This window comes from Bufo bufo, chromosome 3 (assembly GCF_905171765.1).
Source record: "Bufo bufo chromosome 3, aBufBuf1.1, whole genome shotgun sequence".
In the NCBI taxonomy this organism is placed as follows: domain Eukaryota; kingdom Metazoa; phylum Chordata; class Amphibia; order Anura; family Bufonidae; genus Bufo; species Bufo bufo.
Genome location: NC_053391.1, coordinates 7,254,277 through 7,275,340, shown reverse-complemented (window position 1 = coordinate 7,275,340; position 21,064 = coordinate 7,254,277). Strand labels below are relative to the sequence as shown.

General features: G+C 46.4%; 1 protein-coding gene across 1 annotated transcript; it reads left to right on the top strand.

The window, feature by feature from the left end:
• The first annotated feature begins 56 nt into the window (after nt 1-56).
• FAM162A (family with sequence similarity 162 member A) lies at nt 57-18,512 on the top strand. The gene is made up of 5 exons (XM_040422851.1): nt 57-188; nt 924-1,010; nt 1,877-1,982; nt 4,128-4,236; nt 18,222-18,512. The coding sequence occupies exons 1-5, from the start codon at nt 143-145 to the stop codon at nt 18,297-18,299; spliced, it is 426 nt and encodes a 141-aa protein (XP_040278785.1). The 5' UTR covers nt 57-142; the 3' UTR covers nt 18,300-18,512.
• The last annotated feature ends 2,552 nt before the right edge of the window (nt 18,513-21,064 follow it).

Sequence of the window (21,064 nt, the reverse complement as noted above, 5' to 3'; positions counted from 1 at the left end):
TCATTGGTTAAACTCTAACAAGTCCCTCTTTTCTATTGGGCAATGCTCCTAATCTCAGTGACAGTTAATTGGCTGACATCTGGTGGGCGGGGACTGCTCGCAGTGACGTCAAACAGCATACAGCCCTTGACTTTGCCTGAAGATGTTGGGAGCCGTGCTCAGGAGCAGCGGCGTGCGCCTATTGGCTGGTGAGTGGCCATGGGACCCGCGGAGCCGCGTAGGGCCACAGACCGGCCACGCAGCCGCGGTCTTGAGGGGGGCGCTGTTACTGCCTGACTCCAAATTACTGTGTAATGAGGCGATATAATAAGTGGGGGAGGGGGGGAGTGTGAAAAGGGGCTCCGTGCAGCCGTAATATACCCTGCATGCAAACCTCTGCCGCGCTGTAACCTATGGCAACCACCCAGACTTGTGCTGTTACCATTGGCAACCACCCAGACTTGTGCTGTTACCATTGGCAACCACCCAGACTTGTGCTGTTACCATTGGCAACCACCCAGACTCGTGCTGTTACCATTGGCAACCACCCAGACTCGTGCTGTTACCATTGGCAACCACCCAGACTCGTGCTGTTACCATTGGCAACCACCCAGACTCGTGCTGTTACCATTGGCAACCACCCAGACTCGTGCTGTTACCATTGGCAACCACCCAGACTCGTGCTGTTACCATTGGCAACCACCCAGACTCGTGCTGTTACCATTGGCAACCACCCAGACTCGTGCTGTTACCATTGGCAACCTGCTAAACCTGTGCTCACACCTTGTACCCTGCAGAATAACCCCTGGAAAGTGCTGCACCCCTTTAATATTAAGTGCTCCAACTCCCAACGTGCCCAGACAGTGAGAGCATGCTGGGGGTTGTAGTCTGACAATCTCTGATTGCAGAGCGCTGGCTGTGAACACTTTGTTGTCTTCTTCCAGGGAGATCAGCGGTTCCCGTCCCTCAGTCTCTGGGGAGCAGGAGATGGCGGTGCAGCAAATCGGAGGGGGACACGGCCAAATCGGAAGGTGAGTTCAGTGTGTGTGACGGCCCCAGTCCTGGGGGCTGCTGCTCCGAGTACGGTCACTGCTCTCCAGCATTGCATGTGTGGTCCATGTTTTATCCATGGTATGTTTAACCCTGGAGATAAGCGGCGTCAGATGTGTCTGGCGGCCCCTGATCTCACACGATCTGTCAGCCACGCGGACAGAGGAATCGGGGGAAGACGGATATGGTACAGGCGTATGGGCAGCTGCCCGAGGGGCTATGAGGAAGGACGCTACTGTGCAAATGGCCCTGAGTGACCACCTGCCCTCAGTGCTTACCTGTATGACCTCAGCCTACAGCCCTCTGAAGGTGCAGCGCCCCCTGTGGCCAGAGCAGATATCACAGCGTCTGGTGGACGTCCTGGGAATATCCAGTCTAATCCCAATAAACGCCATCCTGCCATTACCCCCACCCTAATATTCACCCACTCCCTATTACCCCATTCCTAATATTCACCTGCTCCCTATTACCCCCACCCTAATATTCACCCGCTCCCTATTACCCCCACTCCTAATATTCATCTGCTACCTATTACCCCCCCCCCGCAACCGTAATATTCACCAGCTCTCTATTACCCTCTCCCTAATATCCCACCGATACCCCCTCCCTAATTCACCAGCTCTCTATTATACCCTCTCCCTATTACCCCCCAATTATCCTATCGTTACCCCCTCCCTAATTCTCCAGCTCGCTATGACCCCTCCCCTCCTTTTTCACCATCTCATCCCCACTCGCTGCTCCCTTTACCTTCCCCGCCCCTTCCTAATATTCACCTCATCTCCGCTCATTGCTCCCTATTATTGCCCCCCCCCCCCTATATTATTGACCCCCCCTCCTTATTCTCCAGGTCCGTCCTTTAAGATTCCTGGACACAGACCCACCACCTTTGAGAAGAAGATTTTGATCTGGGGAGGACGATTCAAGAACGAGTCTGAAATTCCTGAAATTGTGTCGTGAGTAATGTAATGACGGACGGAGAATGAGGCTTGTATTACCGACGGGGTCTTTCTAAAAGGCTGCAGAAAATGAGCTCCGGACGTTTCACGAAGCTGCCGTCTCTTTAAAGGGCACCTGTCCCCCGGATCGTGGCCTGTAATCTGCAGTCCTGCAGATAAGGGCTCCAGATGACTACTTTTTATTTTCCTACTGCGCCCCCCCCCCCCCTTCCTGTTGTCAGCTCTCAAAGTTACACTGACAGTGTATTTCAGAGCAGCTCTGAGCACCGACGGTGGGGAGATGGGGAGCAGTGGGAAAAAAACATGTCGCTCTGTGCCCCTTATCTGCAGGACTACTTGTGCATGGCTGCGATGATTTCTAATATTAATCTGTTTTCCCTTAGTCCTAACAGCAGCACAGTATTGGGGTACTGCTGCCCCGGGGTACTAGGAGGACAGAAGGAATTTGTCAATTTGTCATTAACCCCTTGGATACCAGAGTTTTTTTAGTTTTTGCATTTTCATTTTTCTTCCCTATCTTCCTGGAGCCATAACTTTTTTTTTTTTTTTTTTTTTCCTTCACGTATCCATATAAGGGCTTGTTTTTTAAAATCCCCATATTCTGGGACGATCTGTACTTTTTATTGATACCATTTTGGAGCGTTTGACTTTTTGATTACATTTCATCACATTTTTTTGGGTAAGCGAAGCAACGAAAAAATGGCAAATCTGCCATTTTTATACTTTTTTCCATTATGCCTTCACCGTATTGGAAAAATATTTTTCCATTTTTTAATAGTATGGGAGCTTTCGTACATGGTGATGCCCATGATGTTTATATTTTTTGTTATTTATGTATTTATTTTTCATTCTAAGGAAAGGGGGGTGGTTTAAATTTGTGTGTGTGTGTGTATGTATGTGTATATATATATATATATATATATATATATATATATATATATATATATATATATATATATATATATTATTTTTATTATTTTTTTTTTAAACTTTGTTTTTATAGCCAGTGTTTGAGGCTACAACTCACAATTTTTTAATTTTTTTTTTTAATTTTATTTTTAGGAGCATGGTAATATGTCAATTGCTCATTTCTTATGTTGGCCTATAAAATAATTGCAGCTCCTCAGAGTGACCTAGTGTATTAAAGGCAATTGCCGGCATCCCCATTGGTCGCAGGGGGGTGCCAATAATGACCCGGAAGCATTTGCTTCGGGGTATTTGACTGTTTAGCTGCTGTGGTCACACTTGATAACGGCATCTAAAAGCTGTAATGACCCCAATCACTATTATTGCCGTGGGTCTCTGTTGTTTGAAAAAGCAGAGACCCGCCAGCCATGGCGCCCACTGCAAGTGCGAGCGGGCGCCATGTTTACCCATCGCTCCAGCACCGTACATGTATGGCGCTGGTAGCAAAAGGGTTCATCAAATGAATCACTAATTAAGCCGAGACCCCTGAGCTCCTTCCTTGTGTTTATTATAAAAGAGTGACGTACTTAGGGCAGAAAGCTTGAGCTGCTGTAAGGACTAAGGGAAAACAGATTCACAGTGATTGGCTGCAGCAGGGAGCGCAGCGCAGCAGGGAGCCAGCGCCAGGAAGCAGGTAGGTAGGCCTCCCTTTGCGGAACAACCATCCCTTTTCCCACCCAAAGTGCACAACCCCTTTAAGATGAGGTATTTATGTGGGTGGGGCTTCTTCAAGGCCAATCATCTGTCCAAGTCCACACCGGACAGAAAAAAACACTAGGTAGAAGGAAGTAGCGCTGTCCTAGTAAAGAGCTCTGGATGGTCCCTCTAAAGAGCTGGACATAGCCTCCACTTCCATGTAACAGGCATTGCTTACATCCACAGTGGAGACTTGGCCCAGTCCTGCACACACAGCTGAGGGTGTGGTACAATGTGTCAGTTTAGGTAAGAGTTCAGGGCAGGGAGAGATTGGTTCTGCTGCTTTGTTCCGCTCGCCGAGGATTGTCTACACTGCCACATTGTAGCAAAGCCTCAGCTGTGTGAGTAGGACTAGTGATTTAGACTGACAGACGTCCGATGTCCGTGTGTACTGCAGTGCTGGCCCAGACTGGACACAGAGATAGACTCTCACCCCAGGGGTCTCCTCCCAGTATAAGTGGTGTCTGTATTCTCTCCCAGCTACGAGATGGTGGATTCAGCGAAAAGCAAAGTGCGAGTCAAGTTCGCGGTGCTGATGATGCTTCTGACCATCGCGGGCTGCATCGGCATGGTGATATCTGGGAAGCAGGTGAGCAGCGGCGCCATCTCTGCTGGAATCATGTCTTACTATGGTGGAAATCAACTTGCAGTGATTATATCAGGAGCAGCGGGATACAGAGGATCACATAGCATCACCCATAGACCTCCTCCAGACTGATATACATTGTGATTGGCCCCTCTGCTCTGCAGGGGAGGGTGACTGCTAACTGTCTGATGGATCGATTGGTCCATTATCAGATTTAAATACAGATGATTCTGAATTAGGCTACTTTCACACTTGCGTTCGGAGCGGATCCGTCTGATGTTTCATCAGACGGATCCGCTCCGATAATGCAGACGTTCGCATCCGTTCAGAACGGATCCGTCTGCATTAAAACTTAGAAAATTTTCTAAGTATGAAAGTAGCCTGAGCGGATCCGTTCAGACTTTACATTGTAAGTCAATGGGGAACGGATCCGCTTGAAGATTGAGCCATATGGTGTCATCTTCAAGCGGATCCGTCCCCATTGACTTACATTGTAAGTCTGGACGGATCCGCTCGCCTCCGCACGGCCAGGCGGACACCCGAACGCTGCATCCTGTATTATACTCCAGAGCTGCACTCACTATTCTGCTGGTGCAGTCACTGTGTACATACATTACTTATCCTGTACTGATCCTGAGTTACATCCTGTATTATACTCCAGAGCTGCACTCACTATTCTGCTGGTGCAGTCACTGTGTACATACATTACTTATCCTGTACTGATCCTGAGTTACATCCTGTATTATACTCCAGAGCTGCACTCACTATTCTGCTGGTGCAGTCACTGTGTACATACATTACTTATCCTGTACTGATCCTGAGTTACATCCTGTATTATACTGCAGAGCTGCACTCACTATTCTGCTGGTGCAGTCACTGTGTACATACATTACTTATCCTGTACTGATCCTGAGTTACATCCTGTATTATACTGCAGAGCTGCACTCACTATTCTGCTGGTGCAGTCACTGTGTACATACATTACTTATCCTGTACTGATCCTGAGTTACATCCTGTATTATACTCCAGAGCTGCACTCACTATTCTGCTGGTGCAGTCACTGTGTACATACATTACTTATCCTGTACTGATCCTGAGTTATATCCTGTATTATACTCCAGAGCTGCACTCACTATTCTGCTGGTGGAGTCACTGTGTACATACATTACTTATCCTGTACTGATCCTGAGTTACATCCTGTATTATACTCCAGAGCTGCACTCACTATTCTGCTGGTGCAGTCACTGTGTACATACATTACTTATCCTGTACTGATCCTGAGTTACATCCTGTATTATACTCCAGAGCTGCACTCACTATTCTGCTGGTGCAGTCACTGTGTACATACATTACTTATCCTGTACTGATCCTGAGTTACATCCTGTATTATACTCCAGAGCTGCACTCACTATTCTGCTGGTGCAGTCACTGTCTACATACATTACTTATCCTGTACTGATCCTGAGTTATATCCTGTATTATACTCCAGAGCTGCACTCACTATTCTGCTGGTGCAGTCACTGTGTACATACATTACTTATCCTGTACTGATCCTGAGTTACATCCTGTATTATACTCCAGAGCTGCACTCACTATTCTGCTGGTGCAGTCACTGTGTACATACATTACTTATCCTGTACTGATCCTGAGTTACATCCTGTATTATACTCCAGAGCTGCACTCACTATTCTGCTGGTGCAGTCACTGTGTACATACATTACTTATCCTGTACTGATCCTGAGTTACATCCTGTATTATACTCCAGAGCTGCACTCACTTTTCTGCTGGTGCAGTCACTGTGTACATACATTACTTATCCTGTACTGATCCTGTTACATCCTGTATTATACCCCAGAGCTGCACTCACTATTCTGCTGGTGCAGTCACTGTGTACATACATTACTTATCCTGTACTGATCCTGTTCCATCCTGTATTATACTCCAGAGCTGCACTCACTATTCTGCTGGTGCAGTCACTGTGTACATACATTACTTATCCTGTACTGATCCTGAGTTACATCCTGTATTATACTCCAGAGCTGCACTCACTATTCTGCTGGTGCAGTCACTGTGTACATACATTACTTAGCCTGTACTGATCCTGAGTAACATCCTGTATTATACTCCAGAGCTGCACTCACTATTCTGCTGGTGCAGTCACTGTGCACATACATTACTTATCCTGTACTGATCCTGAGTTACATCCTGTATTATACTCCAGAGCTGCACTCACTATTCTGCTGGTGCAGTCACTGTGTACATACATTACTTATCCTGTACTGATCCTGAGTTATATCTTGTATTATACCCCAGAGCTGCACTCACTATTCTGCTGGTGCAGTCACTGTGTACATACATTACTTATCCTGAGTTACATCCTGTATTATACTCCAGAGCTGCACTCACTATTCTGCTGGTGCAGTCACTGTGTACATACATTACTTATCCTGTACTGATCCTGAGTTATATCTTGTATTATACCCCAGAGCTGCACTCACTATTCTGCTGGTGCAGTCACTGTGTACATACATTACTTATCCTGAGTTACATCCTGTATTATACTCCAGAGCTGCGCTCTGGCAGTGATGGGACTGGTGTGTGTCTTGTAGAGGTCTCTGTTTCTGTCTCTGGTCTGCGGAGCACCTTGACCTCAGGTGGCACAGGGTGCAGATCCCGGACCCTCCCCCCTGGCCCTGTGCCCGGTGCACCGCCCTGTGCTCTCAGAGCTTGGCAGGGAGTCTCAGGACGGTGAAGGTCGTGGCTTGTGTATAATTAGCTGAGGTTTTGGCTGCTGTCTCCATCCAGGAAGTGTCGGCTCCACCAGGAGACTCATTCCCTGTAGATTTCGGGGGGGGGGGGGGGGGGGGGGTAGTCACTCGGATGCAATCATCCATTCTGCTTTGCCGTAGATGACCCTGATATTATTATACAGTGGCCATTGAAGTCAGTGGACTGTGTGTGCGGGTCCTCCAGAGTGACAGGGGCTCCTCACTGCATGTATATGGATATGTGATACCCGGGGGCACGGATGGGACTTGTAGTCTTTGTCACAGGCAGATTACGGGGGGCTCTCTGATCCTGGGGGCGCCCACCGAGACTGTGCTGTGTGCAGCTGCTGTCCCCACAGGACCCTCCCAGCGACTCCTGCCCCCAGCTGTCATTTCCTGCAGGCGCCTGTGAGAAAGTCCTGACAACCAGCAGAGCGAGGTCTGGATAAGGAGGAGCTGGACATTGTCGTGGTTCTGGGTTAACCACCTCCTTTCCAGTGTTTGTTTTGGTTTGTTTTTTTAGTATTTGGATTTTGCTATAACTTTTTAGCATTTGGTTAATTAAAGGTGTTCCTTAGGAATGATCGGGACAGAATGCTAAAGATAAGCATGCGGCTCCGTGAATCATGATGAAAAAATGCAAAAATTACTTAAAGGGATTCTCCAGGAAGGATGTAAAATGGCCGCCAGCAACCTGTCCTAGAATGTGAGCAGGATTGGTTGTCACCACATGTAGAACTGCTTGGTGGTAGGAGGGGACGTGGCCTGTCGGGCTGCTCAGCCATGATGGCGTGTTGTAGGCAGGATTGCATTACCATCTGCTTGTAGCATGCCGCTGCTCCTCTCTATCTAGACGAATCGGCGGTTTCCTGTGGGCGCCGCCATTTTGCTGTGGGCGCCGCCATTTTGGGAGTGACGTCACTTCCTGTTTTCTTAGGAGGAAGTGTTTCCCTCCTTTTTATAATGTATTTTTTCGCCATTTGTGGCGAATTTAGCTACTATAGGCTCCCCTCTAGTTTGTTACCTCTATTTTCTATCTTCTGAAGGCGTTTTTATTGATTATTAGATTTAGCGCTAGATTTAGCCAATGTTGCTATTTTGACCCCGCACCCGTGGTCATTCCTGGAGCGCAGGCGTATGGTTTTCTTTACTCTGCTTATCTTGGATATTGGCTGAAGCGAATTTTCCCTTCTTCCAAGCGGTTTTGCTTTGATCAGCTAGTGCTGTTCCTCTGCTAATTACCTTGCGGGTTTGCTTGAAGCTGTTTCTTGGTTTTTCTGGCTGAAAGCCTATTTGCTTGGATTTCCTTTCCTCCTTCCAGACTCGACAGTTAATTCGGTTTTTTTTCTTGCAGCCATGTCGTCTACAGGGGATGGTGATCGGGACCCTGTCAGGAAGAGTTCTGGCAAAAGACGCCATCTTCAATGCCACGACTGTCAAATTGTCCTGGAGGACAACTATTTATTTTATCGATGTCCGCCCTGTAGAGCTAAGCTTCTTCCCCAGCAAGAACCTACGGTCCATGATGTAGGTGACTGGGTGAAGAACTACATAGAGTCCAACATGAACCAGGTAAACTCCTCTATAGAGGAGTTGAAGCAGGCTCTTATATCTAAGCACCAAAGACCTTCCACTCCTCATCGGACCATGGAGGTATCGGGGGCTCAGGATGCGTGAGATGGGTTTTCCTACTTCTTCCATCCCGAGAAAGCCCAGCGGCGGCTGCTGAGATCCATCCGGTCAGGGGACCAGGATATTGATCAGGATGAAGCCTCTACCTCCGCCTCTAAGGGGTCCAAGGCCTTTAAAGGAGACGATTCCCTCCTGTCATTAATGAAGACTGAGTGGAAGAAACCAGAAAAAAGGCCTATGGTGACCAAAAGATTTAAGTCTGTCTTCTCGTTGAGAGAAGATCAATTGTCCTCTTGGGGGCCAATACCAAAGGTGGATATGGCCATTTCCAAGAGGACCATAGTACCATCGGACGACGGATCAAGTCTCCAGGACCCGATGGACCGCAAGGCTGATTTATTCCTCTGCATCAACTTCTGCCTCGGTCCCAATAGCGTTCTCTGAAGTGCCGAACTTTCTCAAGATCAGGTTCACCCAAGTTTAGTCTGACCTGGACCAGGGGGTCTTTAGGGATGACCTCTTGGCCTCTTGTAAGACGGGCCGGTCTGGCCATTAGATTTTTTTTTTTTTTGTGACGCTGCTCCACAACAACTAAAATTGGCTTCCAAGACCATGGCGCTCAGCTGCGGGCATGCGTCCGCTCTGGCTAAAAACCTGAAAGACTGATACAACTTCCAAGCATAATCTCTGCACCATGGCATATGAACCCCGCAAACTTTTTGGAACAGAGCTTGACCATATTATGGAGGGACTGTCGGATAAGAGGGGCAAGTCCCTTCCCCAACAGTCCTTTCATGGTCGGGGCAAAAGATATGGGTCCAGGTCTGGACCTCAGCCCAGAGAGATTGGAGCTCCCATAGAGGGGGGGGGGGGATCCTCCAGGGTCTCTAAGCCCCCCAAGAAATCCTCAGCAATCTGATTGCGGGTCTCCTCAAGGCTCTTGGTACCATGCCGGTCTTACTGGATTCTCAGAACTCCCTGCTTCCTATATTCCCGTAGGCAGTCGCCTACAACACTTTCTAGAATCTTGGCAGATCCAAGATCTTTGGGTGCTTCGTATTATATCTCAGGGATACCTGGTAGACTTGGACAGTCCCCCATCGGACAAATTTGTTCTAACAAGACTGCTTACATCCAGCAAACAGAAGATTCTAGAAGACTATATCCTGGAGTATCTTTGGAAAGGGGCCTTAGAGAAGGTGCCTCTTCAGGATCAGGGAGCAGGTATCTATTCCCTAGTTTTCCTGGTACCGAAGGTGACCGGAGACTGGAGGATGATCATAGATCTGAGATATTTCAATCGGTTCATCAAACGCAAGCATTTCCGGAGGGAAACTATCCAGTCAGTGACCAATCTTCTTTTGCCAGGAGATTTCCTGGCAACCTTGGATCTCAAGGATGCTTACCTCCATATTCCCATCCATCCTGGGTCCAGAAACATAGAAACATAGAAACATAGAAACATAGAATGTGTCGGCAGATAAGAACCATTCGGCCCATCTAGTCTGCCCAATATACTGAATACTATGGATAGCCCCTGGCCCTATCTTATATGAAGGATGGCCTTATGCCTATCCCATGCATGCTTAAACTCCTCCACTGTATTTGCAGCTACCACTTCTGCAGGAAGGCTATTCCATGCATCCACTACTCTCTCAGTAAAGTAATACTTCCTGATATTACTTTTAAACCTTTGCCCCTCTAATTTAAAACTATGTCCTCTTGTAGCAGTTTTTCTTCTTTTAAATATTCTCTCCTCTTTTACTTTGTTGATTCCCTTTATGTATTTAAAAGTTTCTATCATATCCCCTCTGTCTCGTCTTTCTTCCAAGCTCTACATGTTAAGGTCCTTTAATCTTTCCTGGTAAGTTTTATCCTGCAATCCATGTACCAGTTTAGTAGCTCTTCTCTGAACTCTCTCCAAAGTATCTATATCCTTCTGGAGATATGGTCTCCAGTACTGAGCACAATACTCCAAATGAGGTCTCACTAGTGCTCTGTAGAGCGGCATGAGCACCTCCCTCTTTCTACTGGTAATGCCTCTCCCTATACACCCAAGCATTCTGCTAGCATTTCCTGCTGCTCTATGACATTGTCTGCCTGCCTTTAAGTCTTCTGAAATAATGACCCCCAAATCCCTTTCCTCAGATACTGAGGTTAGGACTGTATCACTGATTTTATATTCTGCTCTTGGGTTTTTACGTCCCAGGTGCATTATCTTGCACTTATCCACATTAAATTTTAGTTGCCATATTTTTGACCATTCCTCTAGTTTTCCTAAGTCCTTTTCCATTTGGTGTATCCCTCCAGGAACATCAACCCTGTTACAAATCTTTGTGTCATCAGCAAAAAGACAAACCTTACCATCGAGGCCTTCTGCAATGTCGCTGATAAAGATATTAAACAATATGGGTCCCAGAACAGATCCCTGAGGTACCCCACTGGTAACAAGACCATGGTCTGAATATACTCCATTGACTACAACCCTCTGTTGCCTGTCCCTCAGCCACTGCCTAATCCATTCAACAATATGGGAGTCCAAGCCCAAAGACTGCACTTTATTGATAAGCTTTCTATGTGGGACAGTATCAAAAGCCTTACTGAAGTCTAGATAAGCGATGTCTACTGCACCTCCTCCATCTATTATTTTAGTCACCCAATCGAAAAAATCAATAAGATTAGTTTGACATGATCTCCCTGAAGTAAACCCATGCTGTTTTTCATCTTTCAATCCATGGGATTTTAGATGTTCCACAATCCTCTCCTTAAGTATGGTTTCCATTAATTTCCCCACTATTGATGTCAGGCTTACTGGCCTATAGTTGCCCGATTCCTCCCTACTACCTTTCTTATGAATGGGCACAACATTTGCTAATTTCCAATCTTCTGGGACGACTCCTGTTGCCAGCGATTGGTTAAATAAATCTGTTAATGGTTTTGCTAGTTCAACGCTGAGCTCTTTTAATAGCTTTGGGTGTATCCCATCAGGCCCCTGTGACTTATTTGTATTAATTTTAGACAGCTGACTTAGAACCTCTTCCTCTGTAAGGACACATGCATCAAAAGATTCATTAGTCTTCTTTCCTAACTGAGGTCCTTCTCCTTCATTTTCCTTTGTAAAAACTGAACAGAAATATTCATTGAGGCAGTCAGCTAGTTCTTTATCTTCTTCTATATACATTCCTTCTTTTGTTTTTAATTTGGTAATTCCTTGTTTTAGTTTCCTTTTTTCATTTATGTATCTGAAGAATGCCTTCTGGCCTTTTTTTCCTGACTGAGCTAATTTCTCTTCTGCCTGTGCTTTGGAAGCTCTTATAACTTGTTTGGCCTCTCTCTGCCTAATCTTATAAATTTGTCTGTCATCCTCGTTTTGTTTTTTTTTATAATTCCTAAATGCTATCTTTTTGTTTTTAATGATTCTGGCCACTTCTGCTGAGTACCACAGTGGTCTCTTCCTTTTTTTGCTTTTACTGACAAGCCTAATGCAATTTTCTGTTGCCTTCAATAGTGCCACTTTTAAGTAGTCCCATTTCTCCTGGACTCCAATGAAACTGTTCCAGTCTGATAGGGACTTGTATACCACTAATCTAATTTTAGAAAAGTCTGTTTTTCTAAAATCTAAAACTTTTGTTTTTGTGTGGTGTGACTCAGTCACTGTACTTATAGTAAACCACACTGACTGGTGATCACTAGATCCCAAGCTTTCCCCTACAGTAATATCAGATACCAAATTCCCATTTGTGAATACTAAATCTAAAATGGCCTCCTTCCGGGTTGGCTCCTCCACTACTTGCTGTAGAGATAATCCCAGTAGGGAATTTAGAATATCTGTACTCCTGGCAGAACTAGCTATTTTGGTTTTCCAGTTTACATCTGGAAGATTGAAGTCTCCCATAATGATAACTTCCCCCTTCAATGTCATTTTAGCTATTTCCTCAACTAGTAGATCATCTAATTCTTTGACTTGGCTAGGTGGTCTATATATCACACCTACACGAGTTGCCTTATGATTATCAAGCTGCACGGTAACCCAAACTGACTCTAAATTGTTCTCACTAACTTGTATCAAATTAGATTTTAGGTTATCTTTCACATACAGGGCCACCCCTCCCCCCTTCTTGCCTTCTCTGTCTTTCCTGTATAGAGAGAACCCTGGTATTGATATATCCCAGTCATTACTCCCCTTGAACCACGTCTCAGTAACAGCCACTACATCTATATTCTCAGATGCCATTATAGCCTCAAGTTCATTGATCTTAAGGATCGCGGTGCAAGTCAGGGGAGTCCTAAAGCATTTTCAGTTTGTGGCCCTCCCGTTTGGAATTTCTTCGGCCCCACACACATTTACCCAAGTGGTGGTTTCCGTGGTGGCAGCTAAGACTTCAAGGTCTGAGCATCATTCCATAGCTGGACGACTGGCTCTTCAGAGCTCCTCCCCAAGCGATCCTGTCCCAACACATTCAGCGGGCTGTAGCCTTCCTCCACCAGCTAGGATGGATAATCAACTGGGACAAGTCCCATCTCCTGCCAGCTACCTCCAGTGAAGTTCCTGGAATTCATGGTGGACTCAGTGGAAATGACTATTCATCTTATTCCCGAAAGAAGGTTATCTGTTCAAGAGACAGCCCGCTCTCTCTTAGTACCTCGGAAAGTAACCATTCCTACTTTGATGAGAATGTTGGGACTAATGTCATCAACCGCAGAGGCGGTTTCTTGGGCATTATGGCATCTACGTCCGCTACAATCGGAGGTACTAGCCAAGTGGAATCACAGTCCGGTGGGACTAAATTCCGTGCACCCCCTGTCTTTCCCTGTCCGGTCCTCCCTAAGATGCTGGACCCATCTAGAGGACGGCAAGTCCCTGATCCAACCCTCTTGGATCATACTTACCACAGATGCATCTTCTGGACAAGACAGTTCAGGGAACCTGGACATCTCAGGAGAAGTTATTGTCATCGAATCTCCTAGAGATCAGGCGATCAAACTAGCCCTTCTTCATTTCGCTCCCTGCATTCAAGGCAAAGCGGTGAAAGTACAGTCAGACAGCATGACCGCTGTAATGTACATCAACAAGCAGGGAGGCACGAAGTCACAAAGTCTCCTGAGAGAGATAGGTGTGATATTGGATTGGGCAGAATTAAACCTCACCCATTTATCAGCTGTCCACATTCGTGGAGTCCACAATATGATTGCAGATCGCCTGAGCCAAGGTCTTCCAACCAGAGAAGGGTCTCTCCATCCAGACGTCTTCAAGGAGATAACGCTCAGGTGGGGCATGCCAGAGATCGATCTCATGGCAACTAGGTTCAACACTAAGGTGGAGAGGTACTGCTCCCTTTACAGGGAGGACAACCCGGTGGCAATAGATGCACGGTCAATCCCATGGAGGTTCAGGCTGGCCTATATCTTCTCTCCAATTCCCTTGATTCCGAGGGTATTGCCGAAAATCAGGCAGGACCAAGCATCAGTCATCGCCATCATTCCATACTGGCCGAAAAGAGCTTGGTTTACCCAACTCGCTCAAATGAGTCAGGGTCAATTTTGGAGGCTTTCCCCAGAGAGAGTACTGGTGTCGGGGGACACTCAGACTTCAAATGTTCAACCTGACAGCCTGGAGGTTGATCAGTCCCTTCCAAGAATAGAAGGGCTATCTGGGTCGGTCTTGAGTACCCTACAGCACTCCAGATCTGAGGCTACTAACAGATCTTATTCAAGAATTTGGAAGATTTTTTCAAATTGGTGTTCCAGTCGTCAACTGTCATCCACAGACTCTTCCATGCCTACCATCCTACAGTTTCTGCAGGACGGTCTGGACAAGGGGTTGTCACCGTCTACCCTGAGAGTGCAAACTTGTGCTATCTCTGTCTGTCTCAACGGGTCCATTTCTCAAGAACCCCTTATCAAGAGGTTCCTGAAGGGAGCTTTAAGGTTAAAGCCTACAGTAATCAGACCTCTTCTGGTATGGGATTTAGCGGTCGTGCTCAGGGGGTTATCATCTCCCCCCTTTGAGCCTTTAAAGGAGGTGGAGTTCAAATTTCTTGCCTGGAAAATTACTTTTTTTATTGGCTATCACTTCTGCAAAGCGAGTTGGGGGAACTCCAAGTTTTTTCTGCGTTTGAGCCATACACCAAGTTCCTGCAACACCGGGTTCTTGCCTACCTTTTATTCTAAAGGTGCCTTAATTCAGCAACATCAACCAGGTGATTTCTCTTCCAGTTTTGGCTCCACTCCCCTCCTCAGAAGAAATAGGCCTCCATACCCTCTATCTCAGGATTTACCTGGAGCGGTCCAAGGTATTTAGGAAGATGAAAATCTCCTTATCCTTTTTTCCGGTGCCCACAAGGGTAGGAAGGCCTCTAAGCCCTCCATCAGTCGATGGATTAAAGAGTCAATTCGGGAGTCTTATGTGTCTCAGGGCTCGGAGCCTCCTGAGTTTGTGAAGGCCCACTCTACTCGAGCGGTGGCTACTTCCTTTGGAGAAAGAAGCTTGATTCCGCTGGATGTCATCTGTAAGTCGGCTACCTAGAGTTTTCACTCCACTTTTATCTCACACTATAGAGTGGATTCTAGGATAGATAGCTATTCCTCATTTGGCCGGACAGTGTTATCCTCCGCCAGGCATGAGGGCCCTCCCTTGGGGGTTTCTACTTGCTAATCCCCATCTGTGCCACTGGTTAGGATGTAAGGGAATCGCTAATTTCTAACGATAATTTGTTTTCCCTTAGTCCTAACAGTGGCACACAAATATCCCCCCCCCCCCCCTTAGTTGTTGGTTGTTATATATTATTGTTGCTTATTTCTACTTGTAACTACACAAGGGGACTGGGGGAGATCCCCCTCTTTATTGGGAGGGTCTAGTCAATTATTTAATTATCCTAAATGATCTTCTCTCCAGTGTCCACGTGGTCTCGACAGCTGGATACCCAACATCTCCAGTAATCTGCAGCCTTAAACCAGTGCTGCATGAGGTTTAAAGGGGTTGTCTCATCATGGACAATGGGGGCATATCACTAGGATATGCCCCCATTGTCTTATAGGTGCGAGTCCGACCGCTGGGACCCGCACTTAAATCGAGAACGGAGCCCCGCAAGTGAAGGATGTATAGTTTTGGGTCCTCGTGGGCGGGGCTAGATGTTTATGCTAGCAGTGGCATCCTTTGTGTTTGTTTTCATACACATTGTGACCCCATAATGACATGAGTTTGGGGGACATTTATCATTTGTTTTAGTTTTTTTTTTTTTTACTTCCTTTGTAATGGGGAGAGGGGGGGTGGAGCGGATCTGCATCTGCTAAGACTCCCCCTCCCCTCCCCCCTCTACAGCTCCCCAGTATATGATAATTACTGGGACTGAAGCAGAAGGAATAGCTGCACTCCGCGCCATTCTCCAGGCGGTTAAAGAGCACTTCTCCCTACAACAAAAGCACTTCCTGTAATCTGTCCGGATTAGAAAATATTCTGGATTATTGCATGGTAATAGAAAATGACATGCGATTACTATATATGCCAATCTTTTAGGTAGGGGGACGACCTTGTTCTTTCTGCTCTTACGGTAGCACTGTGCCAGCTTGTCGGACTGGGCTTTATATTCTGTTTTTATTCCAGATGATAAACTCCCAAAGTGCCAGTACTGATTCTGCGTTACAGCCTGTATTATACTCCAGAGCTGCACTCACTATTCTGCTGGTGCAGTCACTGTGCACATACATTACTTATCCTGTACTGATCCTGAGTTACATCCTGTATTATACTCCAGAGCTGCACTCACTACTCTGCTGGTGCAGTCACTGTGTACATACATTACTTATCCTGTACTGATCCTGAGTTACATCCTGTACTATACTCCAGAGCTGCACTCACTATTCTGCTGGTGCACTCACTGTGTACATACATTACTTATCCTGTACTGATCCTGAGTTACATCCTGTATTATACTCCAGAGCTGCACTCACTATTCTGCTGGTGCAGTCACTGTGTACATACATTACTTATCCTGTACTGATCCTGAGTTACATCCTGTATTATACTCCAGAGCTGCACTCACTATTCTGCTGGTGCAGTCACTGTGTACATACATTACTTATCCTGTACTGATTCTGCGTTACATCCTGTATTATACTCCAGAGCTGCACTCACTATTCTGCTGGTGCAGTCACTGTGTACATACATTACTTATCCTGTACTGATCCTGAGTTACATCCTGTATTATACTCCAGAGCAGCACTCACTATTCTGCTGGTGCAGTCACTGTGTACATACATTACTTATCCTGTACTGATCCTGAGTTACATCCTGTATTATACTCCAGAGCTGCACTCACTATTCTGCTGGTGCAGTCACTGTGTACATACATTACTTATCCTGTACTGATCCTGAGTTACATCCTGTATTATACTCCAGAGCAGCACTCACTATTCTGCTGGTGCAGTCACTGTGTACATACATTACTTATCCTGTACTGATCCTGAGTTACATCCTGTATTATACTCCAGAGCAGCACTCACTATTCTGCTGGTGCAGTCACTGTGTACATACATTACTTATCCTGTACTGATCCTGAGTTACATCCTGTATTATACTCCAGAGCTGCACTCACTATTCTGCTGGTGCAGTCACTGTGTACATACATTACTTATCCTGTACTGATCCTGAGTTACATCCTGTATTATACTCCAGAGCAGCACTCACTATTCTGCTGGTGCAGTCACTGTGTACATACATTACTTATCCTGTACTAATCCTGAGTTATATCCTGTATTATACTCCAGAGCTGCACTCACTATTCTGCTGGTGGAGTCATTGTGTACATACATTACTTATCCTGTACTGATCCTGAGTTACATTCTGTATTATATTCCAGAGCTGCACTCACTATTCTGCTGGTGCAGTCACTGTGTACATACATTACTTATCCTGTACTGATCCTGAGTTACATCCTGTATTATACTCCAGAGCTGCACTCACTATTCTGCTGGTGCAGTCACTGTGTACATACATTACTTATCCTGTTACATCCTGTATTATACTGCAGAGCTGCGTTCTGGCAGTGATGGGACTGGTGTGTGTCTTGTAGAGGTCTCAGTTTCTGTCTCTGGCCTGCGGAGCACCTTGACCTCAGGTGGCACAGGGTGCAGATCCCGGACCCTCCCTCCTGGCCCTGTGCCCGGTGCACCGCCCTGTGCTCTCAGAGCTTGGCAGGGAGTCTCAGGACGGGGAAGGTCGTGGCTTGTGTTTTTATTCCAGATGATAAAATCCCAAAGTGCCAGTCAGGGGCCGGAAATAATTTACTTCTTAACTAAGGAGACCTCACTGCTGCTCAGCACAGGGGAGGGGGATCGGGTGCCGCCCTGGGGGCCAAGGAAACCCAGGGGGCAGTGCCCATACCTTCAGCCCCTGACTACCACTTTTAGGGGCAGATAATGGGTGGGAATGTGGTGGTCAGTGTAGCTATGATAGTAAATAGCGCACAATTTTGCTGATGCCATGAAATCTTTAGCCCCTCCCCCTCATTTATAACCCCTCCCCTGAGGCCCCTGACCTCACTGGTTTCTATATAGTATTCTTTAACCTTGCGTTTCCTTCTTACACAGGCCGCCAAGCATCAGGAAAGTCTGGCCAAGATGAACCTCGACAGAAAGGCTCGTCACAAGGAGGAAGCTGAGAAGTAGCCGCAGCACAGAGTATTATGAGCAAGCACAGGACCTCACCCTCCAATGATGTGTAGATTTTAGCTGGAGTGATTTCTGTTCCCCACTTGTGACCATCAGCTCCTCCTGTGCTGTGTTCTAGCTATTTACAGGGAGTGATGGGAGTCAGGTACACTGTGGGGGATGGGAGAGGGCCCCCAAAGCCTCAAGCACCTTATATGTGTGGCCAGAAGGCACAACTCCACAAAAACCTGAAAATGGAGGCCTCATCCTCCTCCCTATATAATACATTAGTCCAGAAGCTGAGATCCAGGCTGCTGTATGGATTTTCTGAGATTTTTTTTTTTTTACTGTTTTGGAAGACCTCGATGCTCCTGTGAGCACCACGGCCATCTCCATGCTCGCCAAGCACAGCGCCGTACATTGTGTAGTGGCCGTGCATGGTATTGCACTCAGCCCCCTTCACTTTCATGGGGCTGAGCTGCTCCTAGGCCACGTGACCAATGAACATGTTATCAATGGCCTCAGAAAAGCAGAGAGAAGGCGGCAGCGCTCACAGGAGCACCGTCTTCTCAAACAGCTGATCCTGGGTGTCGGAGCCCCACCAACCAGATACTGATGACCTATCCTGAGGCTAGATCATCAGTATATCTCGGAAAACCCCTTTAATCTGTCATTGTCAGGGTGTCACAGACATGGACAGGGCCCTGCAAACAGCAGCCCAGACCTCAGCTTCCTGAGAGGATATGATATGGGAGAGGAGTACCGAGTTTAGCTCCAGGCATTTTCAGGTTTTGGGAGGAGGGCACGGTCATAGAATCGAATGTTACACTGGTACCTGCTATCATTTCACTGCAATCTTATGAGAATCTTTATCATTTGTACAAATAAACGAACCATCAGCTCTGCGGCAGCAACGTCATCATTTATAGGGCAGAGACTGTGCACCGGTGCCGATACCGGACGAAAAGAGCTAAATGTGACAGTGTGAATAATGATTTACTGTATCTTCTTAGCTCCAAATTCCCTGCATACACCAAGGGTTACATACAGTATATACAACCACCACTAGAGGGAGCTCACTACATACATATTATACAGCCACCACTAGAGGGAGCTCACTATATACAGATTATACAGTTACCACTAGAGGGAGCTCACTACATACATATTATACAGCCACCACTAGAGGGAGCTCACTATATACAGATTATACAGCCACCACTAGAGGGAGCTCACTACATACAGATTATACAGCCACCACTAGAGGGAGCTCACTACATACAGATTATATAGCCACCACTAGAGGGAGCTCACTACATACAGATTATATAGCCACCACTAGAGGGAGCTCACTACATACAGATTATACAGCCACCACTAGAGGGAGCTCACTATATACAGATTATACAGCCACCACTAGAGGGAGCTCACTACATACAGATTATACAGTCACCACTAGAGGGAGCTCACTACATACAGATTATACAGTCACCACTAGTGGGAGCTCACTACATACAGATTATACAGCCACCACTAGAGGGAGCTCACTACATACAGATTATACAGTCACCACTAGTGGGAGCTCACTACATACAGATTATACAGTCACCACTAGTGGGAGCTCACTACATACAGATTATACAGCCACCACTAGAGGGAGCTCACTACATACAGATTATACAGCCACCACTAGGGGGAGCTCACTACATACAGATTATACAGCCACCACTGGGGGGAGCTCACTACATACAGATTATACAGCTACCACTAGAGGGAGCTCACTACATACAGATTATACAGCCACCACTAGAAGGAGCTCACTACATACAGATTATACAGTCACCACTAGAGGGAGCTCACTACATACAGATTATACAGCCACCACTAGAGGGAGCTCACTACATACAGATTATACAGCCGCCACTAGAGGGAGCTCACTACATACAGATTATACAGCTACCACTAGAGGGAGCTCACTACATACAGATTATACAGCCACCACTAGAGGGAGCTCACTACATACAGATTATACAGTTACCACTAGAGGGAGCTCACTATATACAGATTATACAGCCACCACTAGAGGGAGCTCACTACATACAGATTATACAGTCACCACTAGAGGGAGCTCACTACATACAGATTATACAGTCACCACTAGTGGGAGCTCACTACATACAGATTATACAGCCACCACTAGAGGGAGCTCACTACATACAGATTATACAGTCACCACTAGTGGGAGCTCACTACATACAGATTATACAGTCACCACTAGTGGGAGCTCACTACATACAGATTATACAGCCACCACTAGAGGGAGCTCACTACATACAGATTATACAGCCACCACTAGAGGGAGCTCACTACATACAGATTATACAGCCACCACTGGGGGGAGCTCACTACATACAGATTATACAGCTACCACTAGAGGGAGCTCACTACATACAGATTATACAGCCACCACTAGAAGGAGCTCACTACATACAGATTATACAGTCACCACTAGAGGGAGCTCACTACATACAGATTATACAGCCACCACTAGAGGGAGCTCACTACATACAGATTATACAGCCACCACTAGAGGGAGCTCACTACATACAGATTATACAGCTACCACTAGAGGGAGCTCACTACATACAGATTATACAGCCACCACTAGAGGGAGCTCACTACATACAGATTATACAGTTACCACTAGAGGGAGCTCACTACATACAGATTATACAGCCACCACTAGAGGGAGCTCACTACATACAGATTATACAGCCACCTCT